Below are 16,412 nucleotides of genomic sequence, written 5' to 3'. Positions count from 1 at the left end.
ATTAGTATATCATCAACATATAATGATATGATCACAAATTGATCCTTGGATCTTTTGATATATACACAATGATCCTCATCAATCATCGTAAAATCATATGCCATTATGGCATTATGAAAACGTATATACCATTGTCTCGATGACTGTTTAAGACCATATATCGACCTCAAAAGTCGACATATTTTTTTTTCTTGGCCTTTCACTATGAAACCAGCAGGTTGTTCCATATATATTTCTTCCTCTAATTCTCCATTGAGGAAAGCAGTCTTTACATCTATTTGATGTAACTCAAGATCCAGACTAGCCACTATTGCCAGAAAAATGCGAATCGAGGTAAATCTCACTACAGGAGAAAACGTATCTTCATAATCAATTCCTTCCTGTTGATTATACCCCTTCGCCACAAGGCAAGCCTTATGCCTTTCAATCGAGCCATCAGCCTTTCGCTTTATTTTGAGAACCCACTTGTTCCCAATAGCTCTGCGTCCTTTTGGAAGATCAATCAATTCCCAGACTTGGTTTGATTTCATTGACTCCATTTCCTCTTCCATTGCATTAATCTATTTTTCCTTACTAGGGCAATTCAGAGCCTCATTAATATTTCTTGGCTCATCCTCATCTTGTGGAGCAACCATAAAAGTTTCCCTTTCAATGTCAAAACATCGACGGGGAATACTTTGGCAACTTGTTCGCCGTATGGGAGATTGTACACTTTGTACATCATCCCCCATCATGCTCCCACTTGGATTAGGCAATGATGATGTCGTCTCATCATGTGGTTGCAATTGAGAATGAGTTGAATTCAATTTATCACTTCTCATATTACTCCCACTTGGACGAACTCCACTAACATCATTATCCTGATCCAAGGTCTCAAATAGGGAACAATCTTCCCCTATTTTGCCATTCTTAGGAAATTCATCCTCTAGGAATGTGGCATCTCGTGATTCAAACTCAGTTATACTCCCACTTTCCTGCTCACCTATGAACACATATCCTTTCGAGTATTCTGAGTACCTTATAAAAATACTCTTCTTTCCTCTGGGACTCAATTTCTCAAATTTGTGAGAGAACTCATGTGTATAGGCGGCACAACCCCATGGCTTAAGAAAACTTAAGTCCGGTTTTCTACCTGTCCATAACTCATATGGAGTGGAAGTAACTGATTTGGAAGGCACACAGTTAAGTATATAGGCAGCAGTTAACAACGCATCACTCTAAAAGGTAATAGGTAAGTTAGCATTAGCCATCATAGACCTAACCATTTCCAGTAGGATTATGTTTCTTCTCTCTGCAACACCATTTTGTTGAGGAGTATATGGAATAGACAACTGTCTTTCTATTCCTTTTTCATCACATAATTTTCTGAACTCATCAGATAAATATTCTCGACCTCGATCGGATCTCAATGCTTTTATTTTCTTGTCTAATTGATTCTCTACCAGATTCATAAACCTTTTGAAACAACTTATTGCTTCAGATTTATGAGAAATCAAATAGACATATCCGAATCAAGTATAATCATCAATAAATGTGATGAAATAAACAACCCCATACCTTTCTCTCACATTCATTGGACCACAGACATCATAATTGATTAAATGCAGAGGAAAATCAGCTCTTTTACCTTTCCCAAATGGTTTCCTTGTCGTTTTCCCTTCTAGGCAATACTTACATATGGGCAAATCGACTTTTTCAATGTTGTCCAACAAGCCCTCTTTGGCTAGTCTATTCATACGATGTTAGCCAATGTGACCAAGTCTAGCATGCCACACATTCACATCATTATCGTATGTATTAGGAGACGTGAGAAGGGAATAACAAAAATTTACATTAACATAATCAATATCTAATACAATGAAACCATCTAGAAAATAGCCACAACCATAGTAATTTGTATCCAAAAACAAATTCACACCTCTACTATAGAAGTTCATATTAAAACCTAATTTAACCAACACTAATACAGACACTAAATTCTGATGAATCTCCGGAGCATACAACACATCATGTAGGAATAAAGTGCGTCCACCACGCATATTCAATTGGCATGTGTCAATTCCTTTCACTTCAGCTCTGGAGTTGTTTCCCACATAGATCCACTTAGTTCCGGTTGGTACTCGTCGGAATTCCACGAAAGATCCTCTATCATTCGCTACATGGTCTCGCTCCCGAATCCACAGTCCACAAAGGATTAGACTCGTTAAGAACACAGAACTCGACACAAAAGTAAAGTTCTGAAAAGTACAAGGGGTGCATACCTTCTTTGGCTCACGACAATCGCAAGCATAGTGACCCTTCTTGTCACAGTTGTAGCATTTCACCCTTGCAAGCTTCTTCATGCGAGGACGCTTTCCTCTTTCATGTTGGTTAAACTTGGGTTTCTTTCCTGAAGGACCTTCTTCCTTGCCTTTCCATTTATCAAACCAGTTAGGGCGCTTGCGCTTGGAGCTCGAAGCTCCATTTGAACTAGAACTAGCATGATAGAGTTCTGCATCCGGCTTAGCCGCCAAGAGGCGGTCCTCTTCCAGCTCAAGATGGCGCACTGCATCCTCAAAAGATTTGATATTTTCATTATGGGTCAGGTGCACCTTCATATGCTCCCAACTTTGAGGCAAGGAACGAATCACTGCTTGCACCTGCTGCTCATCTGTGAGGACATGGCCAGCATCTTTCAGCTCATTTATCATGTTTGACATCTTTCTAAGATGTTGCTTCATGGTCTGACCATGAGGCTTCTTATAGAGTCAAACCTAATAGTGAGCTACCTCAGTCTGGTCACCGAAATATGACCAAATCTAACTGCCAATGCCTCCCACATTTCCTTGGCATTGTCAAAATGCCTAAACTCTCGCATGACGTCATTTTCCATGCTGCTCAGCAACGTGATGCGAGCTAGAGAGTTCTTTCTTTTCCACGCAGAAAAAGCTTCCTTGTCTCTTTTGTGATGTGCAGTGGTTCCCTCTTCAGGTTCTACCATGGTTAGGTTAAGAGCCTCAAGTGCTTCTTGCTCTTCCAGCACATACTAGATTTCATTTGCCAAATTTCATAGTTGTCACCATTGAGCTTTTCACCTTTGTTCAGCTCGGCAACTATACTCTTTGTGGCTGAAGCCATTGATCTGAACATCAGACAAATATACACGAATTATTAATGCTTATCATTTATGCATCCCTATTTGCATAGACCCATCATATTAATGAATAATTTCAAGTAAGGCTTCAGAATCAAAAGGTCACTATGTTTCCAATCATCCTCAAAAAAATCCTAACTTAAAACTATCATTAACATGATTGTCTTATGCAAAATTAATTCTATGAAGTTACAAAAACTTCTAAAACTACCTACAGCTAATTACCCACAGCAATCAGCAATAACAAAAAACAACATATAATAGGCATCCAATAAAACAATAATGCTTTCAATTAACACAATTAGGTAGTAAACAATACATAAGATGTCCACAAAGCACACTTAACTAAGATCAGCCAATACAACTAACACCAAGTCAGCATACGAACTGGGAATGATCCTCTTTTGTTCAATTTCTTGATCTTTTCCCTTGTAACAATACAGTAATATTCATTTGCAAAATCCATCACAATTTTCTTATATGAAGCAGCTCCGTTGACGTCCCATATGCGATTCAACACATCTTGCCATTCTGGTGGAAGAGTATTTATGAAAAATCGCACCATCTCTGACTGTGACATAGGACAATCATTCCATATGACCTTTTGAATTTTCCCGTTGACTTCAAGGACGTGATCAATTAAGTCACCACTCTCCCATCGATGATCAGTCAGCTCAGCAATCAACTTAGACAGCCTATTTGTTCATCGGTAATTGTGCGAATAGGTGTGCGCAATCTTAGAGGAGGCATTGCTCCTGCAACAAATGCAGAACAAATAAGGGATCACATTATAATCCATATAGACTTAATTGAAAAAGAAACACATTCTTTTCCTTTTTTCCTTTTTTTTTTGTCAACGGTCAACGGTCAACGGTCGTCGGTCAACGGTCAATGGTGGTCAACGGTCAACGGTTGTCGGTCGGGTTGTCGATGGCCGAAGCGGTCGGACCGGTCGGACAAACCGACGGCACGTGCCGCACGCGTGCACAGGCTGACGTCTGCGTGACGTCAGCCGTCACGTGCTGCCCGCGTGCCAGGCGTCCACGGGTCGCCGGTCGGGTCGCCGGCCGGTGATCGCCGAGCGAAACATCATCGTGCCGACGTCATTGATGACGTCACCCTAGCGGTTACTGACCGTTGGGTGACATCAGCAAGCGTCGGTCCGCGGACCGGCGCGTGCCGATTCGCCAGCCGGCGGCGAGCACGTGCCGGTACGCCAATCGGCGCGTGTGTCGCACGCGCTGGGCGAGCCAGCTCTTCCGGGCACGTCGCGCCCAAGCGTAGTGGCTTCCGGCCGCATGTGTGGGCGCATGCGGCGTCTCCCGGTGGCACTCGACGTATCGCCAAACTCGTCTCGACGTCGCCTTTCTTCCTATGCCATTAGAATTCGATTTCGACTTACGAAAACTCGAAAAAATGGCCGAACAATGCTCGGGTGTCGGGATTTCTCGCCCTGATCCATACGGCCGAATTGCTTTTGCGAAAAATCAATCAAAAAATGTCAAACAGGTCGGGAAAACGTGAACTAGGGCTCTGATACCAATGTTGGGAATAACGGATCCCCGAAAAACAGATTCGACACTAAATCGAACCCTTAAATCAACAAAGAAGACAAAGCCCGGGAAAAACACGTATCACTGATCGTAAAGCACACCACGGATTCGAGCGTACCTTGTTAGCCACAGATTAGATACCGACGCCGATAAGAGGAAGAGATTTGGCCCTGTTTGATCCGATGACGCCTTGAAGGGAAGAAGAAATGTGCCTTTTGCCTTACTGTTTCTTCTTTTTCTTTTTGAGAGAGAGTGCACGGGAGAAGGGAAGACGTACGTACGTTTATGATTCCAAAAGGTGTCTTCTCTCTCTCTCTCCTCCCTTTTATACCTTCCCCCATCCACGGGCCCTATTCCCGTGGGCCAGGCTTTTTGGGCCCAACTTGGGCGAACGGGCCTTGAGCCCATTATATATAAGCCATCATGTTTCATGATCAAATTTTTGAGCATTCGAACATATTTAGTAATCGTACCAAAATTCCATTTTCAAAACAGAAAAAAAAATAATAACAACCCACCCCATTGGTGGTCGCGTGGTTTGCGCTCAATCCCTCTACCGGAAGGAAGCGAAATCAAATCCCCGCCGTCGCTTGTGTAACTCACCCACGATCTTGGGGAGGTGGGTCCCCTCGGGTCGCCCGGGTTTATGCCACCAGCTACCGGCAATATGGTGATTCCTGGGTCTCCAAAAAATATATATTAATACATTTGGTACGACTCTCAATTTTTTTGTGACGTAGAATTTCTTTAAATTTTTAATAATTTTATGAATTTTTTCTTTTTTTTCTTTCTCTTCTTATTACTCCTATTGCTGGTCTCTGATCGGTCGTTGGCCATTATCGAACCCAACAACTAGTGAGAGGAGGAAGAAGAAGAAAAGAAAAGAGAAAAAAGAAAATGGCTTGATTATAACATTATTCCCAAGAATAAAAAGTTATATTTTTTTACTTCTTGATTCCTAATTCAAATCTATTCTGAGAATAAATTTGTTCCCACGAGTTAAAAAATTAGTTGACAAATCTCGAAACCTAACAAAAACCCATGTCGCCTTCCTGCATCCTTAGTCTTATCTCCTCATCGCATCGATGAAAATGACCTACGTACAATCCCTCAAGACCTTATCGATAACTATCTACTTTCGAAAATAATTTTTATTCAAAAATAGTTTTTTATTATGTTTCATAATCAAGTTTTTGAGCATTCAAATTTATTTAGTAACTGTACAAAAATTCTATTTTCAAAATAAAAAAAAAATATGAATACATTTGGTACAATTCTTAAATTTTTTTTATAACGTAGAATTTCTTTTAATTTTTTAATAATTTTATGAATTTTTTTCTTGTTTTCCTTGTCTTCTTCTTACTCCTCTTGCTGGTCTCTAATCGGTTGTCGGCCATTGTTGAACCCGACAACCGGTGAGAGGAGGAAGAAGAAGAAAAGAAAAGAGAAAAGAGAAAATGGCTTGATTACAACATTATTCCCGAGAATAAAAAAGTTACATTTTTTTTACTTCTTGATTCCTAATTCAAATCTATTCCGAGAATAAATTTGTTCCTGGGAGTAGAAAAATTAGTTGAAATTATTAAATGGATTTCTTGATTCTTTTATTTAGGAGAACAAAGAAATAGAAATAGCCAACAATTAATCATTGGGGTTCGCCACAGTGGCCACCATTCCAACTTGGAAGGGGGAGGTGGGGGATTCAAATCCCAACATTCTCAGGAGGGCTTGGGGTGGGGACTATTTCATTTCAGAAGTGGGTTTCGACACTCACACCCTGCAAGGAGGTAAGTCAAAAATCTGAGAGTAAGTGTTAGAGTAGGATTAGAATATGACTGACAAAAAAAAAAAAAACATTTACCAAACAGGCTTGCTGTTGCTCTCCCACTCCCACTCCCACTCCCACTCGTTCACTTCTATATAAACCCACCACCTCACTTCGTCTCCAAACCACACATTATCGAGCCCCTTTCCTTCTCTCTCCCCTTCCTAAAGCAATCGCTCTGGGCGATCGCCCTCTTAGCTTCCTGCCTCGCCATCCTTGGTGCCAGCGCACAACAGGGCGGCAACGTGAGCTCCGTCATCAGTAGAGCCCAGTTCGACCAGCTCCTCAAGCACCGGAACGACCAGGCCTGCCCTGCCAAGGGCTTCTACACTTACGACGCGTTTGTTGCTGCTGCAAGGTCCTTCCCGGGGTTCGGCACCACCGGCACCCGGGACACCAGGTACTAGGAAGTCGCGGCTTTCTTGGCTCAGACCTCCGACGAAACCACCGGTACGAAGCTAACCAGTCTGCAATAAGGCCGCCGCATGTACGTAAAAACATTGCATGATATCGATCCTGTCAGCTCTTGCAGGAGGAAAGAAGGGCGCACCGGATGGACCCTACGCATGGGGATACTGCTTCGTGGAAGAGCGGGACAGATCGAAAGACTATTGCGATCCCAAATCTGGATGGCCGTGCGCTCCCGGCAGGAAATACTACGGTCGAGGTCCGATTCAGATCACGCAGTAAGTCCCCTTCGTTCCGATGATTTCTTTGCCTCTGGTGCATGTGTTCATGCAAAAAAGAAAAGTCAAACGCTTCATTTCCACTAAGGATCACTGGCGAAATCGATAAAATGAACGTTGGACATAATTGATATCGATCGAAGTGGAAACTAAAATGTCGATACGCTTGATAAGACATCCTTCATTAACCTAATGGCTTGGACAAGGAAGTTTTGAGCACCTGTGGACTGAGATCCTTGGACCTGTGGACCGATCGGACGATTTGCATCAAAGCATTAACTAAGCTGCCGATTAGTACACAGCGAAGCCTATCGCATCAACAAGAACAAGATGATTTCTCAAAGCATTAACTAAGCTACCACCGTACCACCGATGACGAACTATCTCTGTTATGCTTCGCTTCACAACAACGGAAATATCCAAACGAAAGAGTTTTCCAAATCGACGAGCACACGGATGATTAAAAGAAAAGTCCGAGGCAAGAATGATTATGCGCTTCCAAGATTCTTCGCCGCCGCGACGGAGGGCGGCTCAGGGAGCAGCCGCGAGGCCAAGCTGGAGCATCAAGAGCAAGAGCACGGCAAGAGCAAGCAGGAGAGGGAGGGAGGCGGAGTCGGTGCGGATGAAGCAAAACAGTGTCGGATGCCATTGACGGGAAGGAGCGGCGCAGAGCGAGGAGGTTGCATAAGACAGAAGCTGAACCGCAACCACATCTCCGTCGCTCTCGGGAGAGGTGCCGTCGATGAGGAGGGGGAGCTATGCTTACATTAAAGTTAGAGAAATTGACGACAATCCGAATTATGCAATTACAGGACAAATAACACAGAAATATACAAGTAGTCCAATTCTAGTTACTCTTGCAAGTAACTCTTCTGATGTTTTGCTCCTTATGAAGCTGTGCTCGTTCTATGGACCAGCATTTGATCTCTCTCTCTGAGCAAGGCCATCGGGGCCTCGTTAGCCGCTAGCAAGGCCCCCAAGGCCTTCTCGGCCATATCAGTGAGGGCCACCTCACCCTCACCACGAAGGCCTTAGGTGAGGGCATCGCGGCCTCGACAACCACTGGCAATGCCACCTAGAGGGGAGAATTGTCCAAAAAGTCCTAAACCTATTGCAGCTTTGTCAATTCAGTCGTCAATATTTCAATCTTGCCGATTGAGCCCTAAACCTTTTGTCAGTTTGCCAATTGAGTCAATCCAGCCAATTTTAGCCGGAAAATGCTGACATGGACACCGGTGGTGCCACGTAGAATTGTCGGCGCTAATGTGGACATTTTTTAAAAAATTTTAATTTTTTTAATTTTTTTAATTTTTAAATAATTTTCTATTTTTTCCCTCTTTTTTTTTTTTTTTTTCTTTTTTTTGGCTTTTCCCTTGTCCTTTTCCGGTGGTGGCCGGCCACCGGCTAGCTGGCGACGGCCGGCCACCAGCCACAGCCAGCTAGCTGGCCTCGCCCGCCACAGGCAACGGCAACGCCGAGCAAGGCCAACCCTGGGCCCGGCAAGGGGAGCCCTCATCAAGGCTCACCCTTGCCTAGGCGGCGTCGGCCTCGCCCGGATCGGATCGGCTAGGCTGGCCCTCACCCCCCTAGCCGGCCGGGTGTCAGCCAGTGGTCGGTGGCTAGTCGTCACTTGCCCGGCTAGGGGCGAGGCCGATGCTCGCCTGGGTGAGGCCGACGTTCGCCCGGGCGGGGTGAGCCTCGGCGAGGGCTTCCCTTGCTAGATCTAGCGAGGCCGGCCCTCGCCGAGGCCGGTGCTAGCCTCACCCGGCATCGCCGTCACTCGACCGGGCCTCGCCTGTGGTGGGTGAGGCCAACCGGCTGTGGCCGGTGGCCGGCCACCGGAAAAGGGCAAGGGAAAAGCAAAAAAAAAAAAAAAAAAGGAAAAACATAAAATATTAAAAAAAAAAAATATTTTAAAATATTAAAATATTATTTTAAAATGTCCACGTCGCGCGACAGTCCTACGTGGCACCGCCGGCGTCCACGTAAGCATTTTCTAGCCAAAATTGGCCGGATGGACTCAATTAACAAACTGACAAAAGGTTTAGGACTCAATCGGCAAGATTGAATGATTTAAGACTGAATTGACAAATTTGCAATAAGTTTATGACTTTTTAGACAATTTTCCCCCACCTAGAGCTAGCGAGGGCATCATGACCTCATAGGCTACGAGCGAGGCTGCAAGGGCCTTTATAGCTAAAGGCGAGGGTTTCGCAGCCGATGAGGGACGCCCTAAAGAAAAAAAAATTCAAAATTCAAAATTCAAAAAATAAAAAATTTCACATAGGATGTTTTGTCAAAATTGACACTCAAGTGATCAATTTTACCCTGATGTGGCACTTAAGTGAGCGAAAAAAAGTTTTGGTATTCATGTAAGTGTTGCACGAAAGTTTTGGCATTCTTATTGTTCTTGCCCTTAAAAAAGCCATAAGACGAAAACAATTTTCTTGTCTTATTTAAAGAAACAAATCAAAGTGATAATCTTCAAGAAAATTGTTTCAGTGTGGCCTTCTAATTTTGTCTCTAAAATTTGAGGTTGCAACAAGGAACATAGAAGTCACGAAAATGAAAAAAGAACGAAACATGAAATCAATGATTAAACCGGTTCAGGAAGTCCACCGGTTTCCTCCAAAAGGATATGTGGCTCGCATTTTACCCTTCCACTGTCATTCTGCAGTGGACGGTCACACAAGCATTTTCCTATAATTATATGGAATTTAAATTTTTGGAATGCATAGTAAATTATTATTTTCATAGTACCTTAAATACTATCATGCAATTATTTCTCCATGACAATTCGAAATATGGAATTACAGGGCAATAACACAGAAAGACACTAGTAGTTTGATTCTAATTATTCGCAAGTAATTCCCTCGATGTTTTGGTTCTCATGAAGCTGTGCTCCTTCTATGGACAAGCATTGGCTCTCTCTCTCTCAGCACAGACTTCTGCACATTCCCTGTGGAATTCTTCGGCAAGTCCCCGAAAAACACCGTTTTCGGCACCTTTGCCGCCTCTTGCAACCGATCCGCACAAAACTCTGCCATCTCCTCGGTTTTGGAACACCTCCCTTCCTTCAACTTCACAAATGCGCGTGGGACTTGTCCCACAACGGTGTATGGAGCAACAACAGCGGCTTCTGCAACATCCGGGTGGCTTAACAAGACTCCTTCTATTTCCAATGTGCTGATCCAATTGTTGCCCGAGACTATGATGTCCCTCGCTCGGTCAATCACCTCTATGCAACCGTCCGAGTGCCGCACCCCGAGATCTTCAGTCCTGTACCACCCGCCAGAAAAGGCCTCCTGCGTTGCATCCGGGTCGCCCACGTACCCAGCCATGAGGGTGTTCCCTCGGAGCATGATTTCTCCGATTGTTTTCCCGTCGCTTGGAACGCTTTGCAAGTTGGTCGGGTCCTTGACATCGGCAGCTTCCAGTGTGATGTTGTGGAGGCCTTCTCTACATTTCAGGTTATGATCGTCGTGGTCGTTGTCTTCGTCCTCGTCATGGTGGTGGTGTTGTGTTGACCTCCAGGGTCTGATGAGGGCGGGCCCCAGGGCTTCCGTCGTACCATATCCGTAGACAACGTCGAACCCAAGCTCTTGGACTCTCTTGAGAACGGGATTCGTCGGGAATGCGCCGGCGATGATTACGTCCACCACGGAAGGCAGTGGCTTTTGGTCGACCGGTGGGGAATCAGCAATCATATTTAGGATAGTGGGTTTACCTGTTGAAAGGGAAAAAAGAAGAAGAAAATTATACTTTTTCATGGGTGATTTTGCATGAACCGAACATCATCCATACTTTCATATGACATGTTTAAAAAAGCGTAGGCATCCTCCCAAATATTTGATTATATTTATACCGCACCAAGGTAATGACACATTACCGACATTTCTCAACGCTACTCATCTATTTTTTTAATGAGAATGATACATTATCTTTTGATTCTGTTGAAAATGTCATGCTTATGATGCAACAGGACTATCCACATCAAAGTAAACGAAACCGGACCATTACCACAGAGATGGGTGACCTTGTGGAGCTGAACGGAGTCGAAGATGATCTTCGCCAACACGTTCCTAATACACACATCGACACCGCCGAGCTCTGCCATCGCCCATGTGAAGCACCACCCATTGCACCTGAACATGTCCACCGTCCACAGGAACACAGGCGACTTCCCCATGTTGTATCGGAGGATCAGCCCTAGAGAGTTCAAGTATGCCGCTCGGTGGCTGTACGCCACTGCCTTGGGTGTCCCCGTCGACCCCGAAGTGAAGTTGACTGAGATGGGGTCACACTCATTGGTCGGACTCATGGCTTGGAAATCGCTCTCTCCCATAGCTACGGTTTGTTCATACTCTCGAACCTCAAGATCCCATTGGGTTCGACGGTCCAGTGAGACGTCGTGGATTGTGACAAGTAGTGGTTGGTGATCGTGGTGGTTCTCTAGGAGGTGCGTGTTGTTATTGTTGTGGATGACTTTGGAGACGAGGTGTGCAAGCTCGGAGTCGACGAATATGATTTTGGGTCGTAGCTGGTGAAGAATGATCGTCAAAGCCTGCTCGTCAAGGCTTACATTGAGCGCGGAAAGAGTCGCGCCTGCCATTGGAACCGCGAAGTGGAGCTCGTACAGTGCAGGGAGGTTTGGTGCCATAGCTGCAACCTGCATTAACATAACAAAGAATCGTGAGCATAACATCATCAAATCGCCGCCACTGATTGTTGTTCAGGTAATCTCGCTGCTCATTTCGAAAAACAAATCCCATCATTAGTTCGTTGCCCTCAGACGAGTCAAACTTTGAAAAATCGTCACCAAAAGACTCGGGAATCTGCCGCACACGCCACCATGCGTCGCCATGTCATGGGCCACCAACGCCGTTGGCTTTGATATAGCTAGTATAAGTACCTAGAGGGGGGTGAATAGGTATATAAAGGATTTTCTCGATAATTGCACAATACTAGACAGTTGATAGATTTGAGACAAACGATAATCAAACTAAGACTGAGAGAAGAGAAAATTGAACACGCGGTTTATAGTGGTTCGGCTTATGTCAAGCCTACGTCCACTCTTCTGTACTGATAGCCTATTGGCTAGATTCCACTATGAACAAAGAGATGTTATAGTGTTGTTCTCCCTTGCTTTCACAGTGTAGATGATCTACCACACTCGCTCAAGGTATCACTAAATATGAACACTCTTTGTGTGTACAATTTTGCTCAAAATGTATCGACTGATAATCAAGGTACTTCAGACTCTAGAATTTCTCTATCGATCATACACTAAAGTAACTAGAACGTCTTCCTTTTATACTCCTTTATGCCATCATACCCGTTGGCACTTACCAAAGGAATTCCTCCAATCTACCCGTTGGACGGAATCAATCAAGAAGATCATTCGAGCTATTAAAGGAACCTGACGATAGCCCATCAATCCTGTTCGCCCATACAATCGGGATCTTGGTTTCCAAGAATAGAACCTTCCAAGAATATTTCGTCGACCATCGGATCTTCAAATGATCTTGATTACGAATAAAAGAATCCGTTATATTTATCCAGCCAAGAGATCTTCTCCGGAGGATAAGACCAAATCCTCAACCAAATACTTTGGCTCGGATTGCCTTCGTCACACGGATTAGAAAAACTGTCAATGAGAATAGTCTTGAGTCTTGAGTCTTGAGTCTGGTGATCTGAAAGTCTTCAGACTCTAAACAGAAGGTCTGTACTTATCCAGACTAGACTGATAGAAATGTTTTGTCAGCTTCAAAATATTCTGGAAAGATTTCTCCAACAATCTCCCCCTTTTTTATGGTGACAAAACTTTCCTGTAGATTTGAACAGCTTTGACCTGCAAAACATTACTCAAGCAATATGGCTATCTCATAAAGATTAATAAATCAACCAGACTCTGCATCCACAGAAAATCGGTTAGTTTTTCATGAGTAAGACCATATAACAACACTTGATATAAATGCAAACAGTCAAACATCAAAATCCACACAAGTCAGTCAAATTCAAGTTCACACCCAAGTCATACTCAAATATTCAAACACGTCAAAGTTTAAAGAGTTTAAAGAGTTCAAATTGCAATTCTCCCCTTTTTTCATCATTAAAGAGGTGAGAAAAAAGTCAAGTCTTCTTGGGAACGCGCACAATCTGGAAATCTCCCAACGATTGGACGATGCCTTCCAACCTCTTCAAGTCTTCCCGAAGATGAGCCACCTCTTCTCCTTTGGCATTGGCTTGAATTTGAAGAGCGAGGTCTTTCATTTGATCTGCCAGGGTAACAGAAGATGCTTGTCCAGCATTCTTCATGACTTGAAGTTCACATTCCAGAGCATAGATTTGACCCTGCATTTCCAGAAGAACATCAAGGATACGACGAAAATCTGTTGTATTGTCCGTCTGTGTGCTCGCATTTGCTCTTTCGGATGGAGTGAAGGCAGACGATGGAACTTCAGCGTAATCGAGTAGATTTGGTGTTGATGTATCATGTCCTTCCTCAGGCATTTGAGAAGCTTGAAAATCCTCTGGATTTGCTGGTGAGCGACTCACACCTTCACTGTTGACAGCATGTGGTGTAGTCCTTCCTTGCTCATCATCTCCCCCTGTCTCTAAGACCTCAATTGGGGAAGAGTGATGGTCATGCTCATCTACGCCTTGATTCCCTTCCTCTGCAGCTTCATCTGCAGTTTTTTCTTTTTCTGCTTCTCCTTCAGCTTCAGCTTCTTTTTCTTCATCTTCTTTCTCTTTCTCTTGTTGCTCCTCTCGCTTCTATGTTATTTGATTGTCCCTCTTCTTCTCTCTATTCTTTTTCTTCTGCTTCTTTTCCTTTCTTCTGATGTTCTGTTGATTCAGGTACAGAACGTCTGGTTCTTTTCAATGCAGGGATAGTGAAATCTTCCTCTTCATCTTCATCCTCCAAGATAAGAGCTCTTTTCTTTTTGGATGGAGCACCCATGGGCTCCTTCCCTTTTTTCTTTGATGCAGAAGATGATGGAGTCTTCACTTTGAACTTCTCCATTGCCTTACTAAGCTCTTTCAGACGCATTTTAGTCAGCATTTTCAAACCCACCACCATTTTGTCGCATGGTCGAACACAAAGAGTATGTGGAGGTTCAATGTTCAAGTGTCTGAAGATTTTGGTCACAAGACCAGAATAAGGCAATTGGCCCTTGTCCTTCACCATTGCTTTGTACATGTGAAAGAGAATGGTGTGAGGGAGAGAGAACTTTTTCCCTGAATTGATCGCATACATCAATTTTGCCTCGGAATTTGACACGTCGCCTTTGATGTAGACTTTGGCCCGATGCTTAATCACAATTTTGTGCAGCAAGATGTTGATGGCATGCATTCTTGAATATGTAACTCTTCCTTCGTACTCCTGTCTTTGACAAGTTCCAGAGTGGTACGAGCGATTGAAACACTGATTGGTTTATATCGTCCTCTTTCGACTCCAATTATGTCTGCCAACATGTCCACATCCACCTCATAGACTTGGTCTCAAACACTGAATGATATTCTATTCGCATCCAAAAAGCTAAGATTCGAATAGAAGTATGCTGTTAATTGCGTATAACCGTCTGTGGTATCGGAGCAGAATTGCTCAAGTTGAAGCAGATTTAACTTCTCCCTTAAGTTCACATTAATGGCATCCAAGAAATCGAAATCAACACTCCTAGGATTTATCACCCCTCGTTTCAACAAACTGAAAACAGATTCTCCTGTTCCTTCGATTTAAACAAGTCCTTCCTTTTTCCCTTCACCTTTGCAGCAACTCCCATTAGAGGTTGAAATTCTCTGAACATTTTATCATCATCGTTCCCGTCAATTGGATTCAGTCCCGATACACGAGGGTCACTTGGAATATTCACAAGTGCTTCCTCAACCTTTCCTTTGGGAGCAATTCCCAAATCCTCCATTCGTCGCAGAAATAGATACTCATTCCCATAATTCTTATCTTTAAGGAAATCATCTATATAGTTCAGCGAGTCCAAATGTTCTTCATTGCACGATAGAGCTTGTAAATAAAAGAGGTTTTTGGACTCTTACGTGGTCTCAAGTCCTCGATTATTTCTTCCTCCGGTTGATGACTCACATCTTGTGGGGTAGATGATGAAGAGTGACGTGGTGGAGAGTGAATCGGGCTCGTTGCTTGACTCGGTAAACCTTCCTCTTCGAGATCGAAATGGGTAGGACCCTCCTTCATTCTCTGTTGTCCCCTGTTCGCGATTCTTGAAGACATCCTTTCTTGTCATTGAAAGATTCCTTTACTCGCTTTCCCAAGAAAAGATGACAACTTTCTCGAAGATAAACACGAAGTAGAAACAGGATTGGGAGGAGAATGCTTTTTAGGGTTTTGAAGATTGAGCGAGGAAAACTGTATATATATAACTCAGTTTAAAAAGGAAAAACCAATCGGCACAAAGGAAAATGAACAGACGCCTCTTTTAAAATCAATAACTGCCAAATAGAAGTTAATTTTTTTTTTTTTGAAAAGACAAGATTCAATTTTTCACGGAAATTATAAATTAACTGAACTAATGATCGTACCTTTTCGAGATTGAATACAATAACAACTTACAGTTTATAGCCATGAATGTCTGAGTCTGAGGGTTGGAGAGTCTCTAGACTTTAACTTCCTCAAGCTTCAAAATGTTGAGTCTGGTACGGATGAAATCGAATTGATTTTTCTCCAAAGGCTTTGTGAATATATCCGCTAGTTGATTTTTTGAATCAACAAATTAAATTGAGATTTCCCCATTTTGAACATGATCTCTAATGAAGTGATGGCGAATCTCTATATGCTTTGCTCTTGAGTGAAGAATTAGATTTTTAGTGAGATTGATTGCGCTGATGTTGTCACATCTAATCTCTGTGCATGAGTCTTCAATTCCAAAGTCTTGTAGCTGTTGTTTTATCCACAAAATTTGTGAACAGCAACTTCCAAGGGCTACATACTCTGCTTCTATTGTTGAAAGAGCCACAAAGAGTGCTTTGTTTCCTTGAAAACCAAGACACCATCCCCGCTTCAAACCGGCAAGTTCCCGAAGTGCTTTTTTATCAACTCGCAACCGCCAGATCTGCGTCTGAATATCCTTGAAGATTAAAGTCTCCCTTCTTAGGATACCAAAGACCGATGCTTGAAGATGAAGCAACGTATTTAATAATACGTTTTGCAGCACTGAGATGGGATTCTCTAGGATATGATT

At 43.3% G+C, this 16,412-nt stretch overlaps 1 protein-coding gene across 1 annotated transcript; it reads right to left on the bottom strand.

Moving 5' to 3' along the window:
- Positions 1-9,946: 9,946 nt before the first annotated feature.
- LOC104419593 (probable acyl-activating enzyme 1, peroxisomal) lies at positions 9,947-11,860 on the bottom strand. Its single transcript, XM_010031302.3, has 2 exons — positions 11,218-11,860; positions 9,947-10,924 (listed from the first exon to the last, which is right to left on the bottom strand). Exons 1-2 carry the CDS (start codon positions 11,855-11,857, stop codon positions 10,086-10,088), a joined length of 1,479 nt encoding a protein of 492 aa, XP_010029604.2. The 5' UTR covers positions 11,858-11,860; the 3' UTR covers positions 9,947-10,085.
- Between the last annotated feature and the right edge of the window lie 4,552 nt (positions 11,861-16,412).

The sequence above is a fragment of the Eucalyptus grandis genome, chromosome 11 (genome assembly GCF_016545825.1).
Source record: "Eucalyptus grandis isolate ANBG69807.140 chromosome 11, ASM1654582v1, whole genome shotgun sequence".
Classification (NCBI taxonomy): Eukaryota; Viridiplantae; Streptophyta; class Magnoliopsida; order Myrtales; family Myrtaceae; genus Eucalyptus; species Eucalyptus grandis.
The sequence above is the reverse complement of the archived record's forward strand: the minus strand, read 5'-3'. Positions and strand labels throughout refer to the sequence as shown.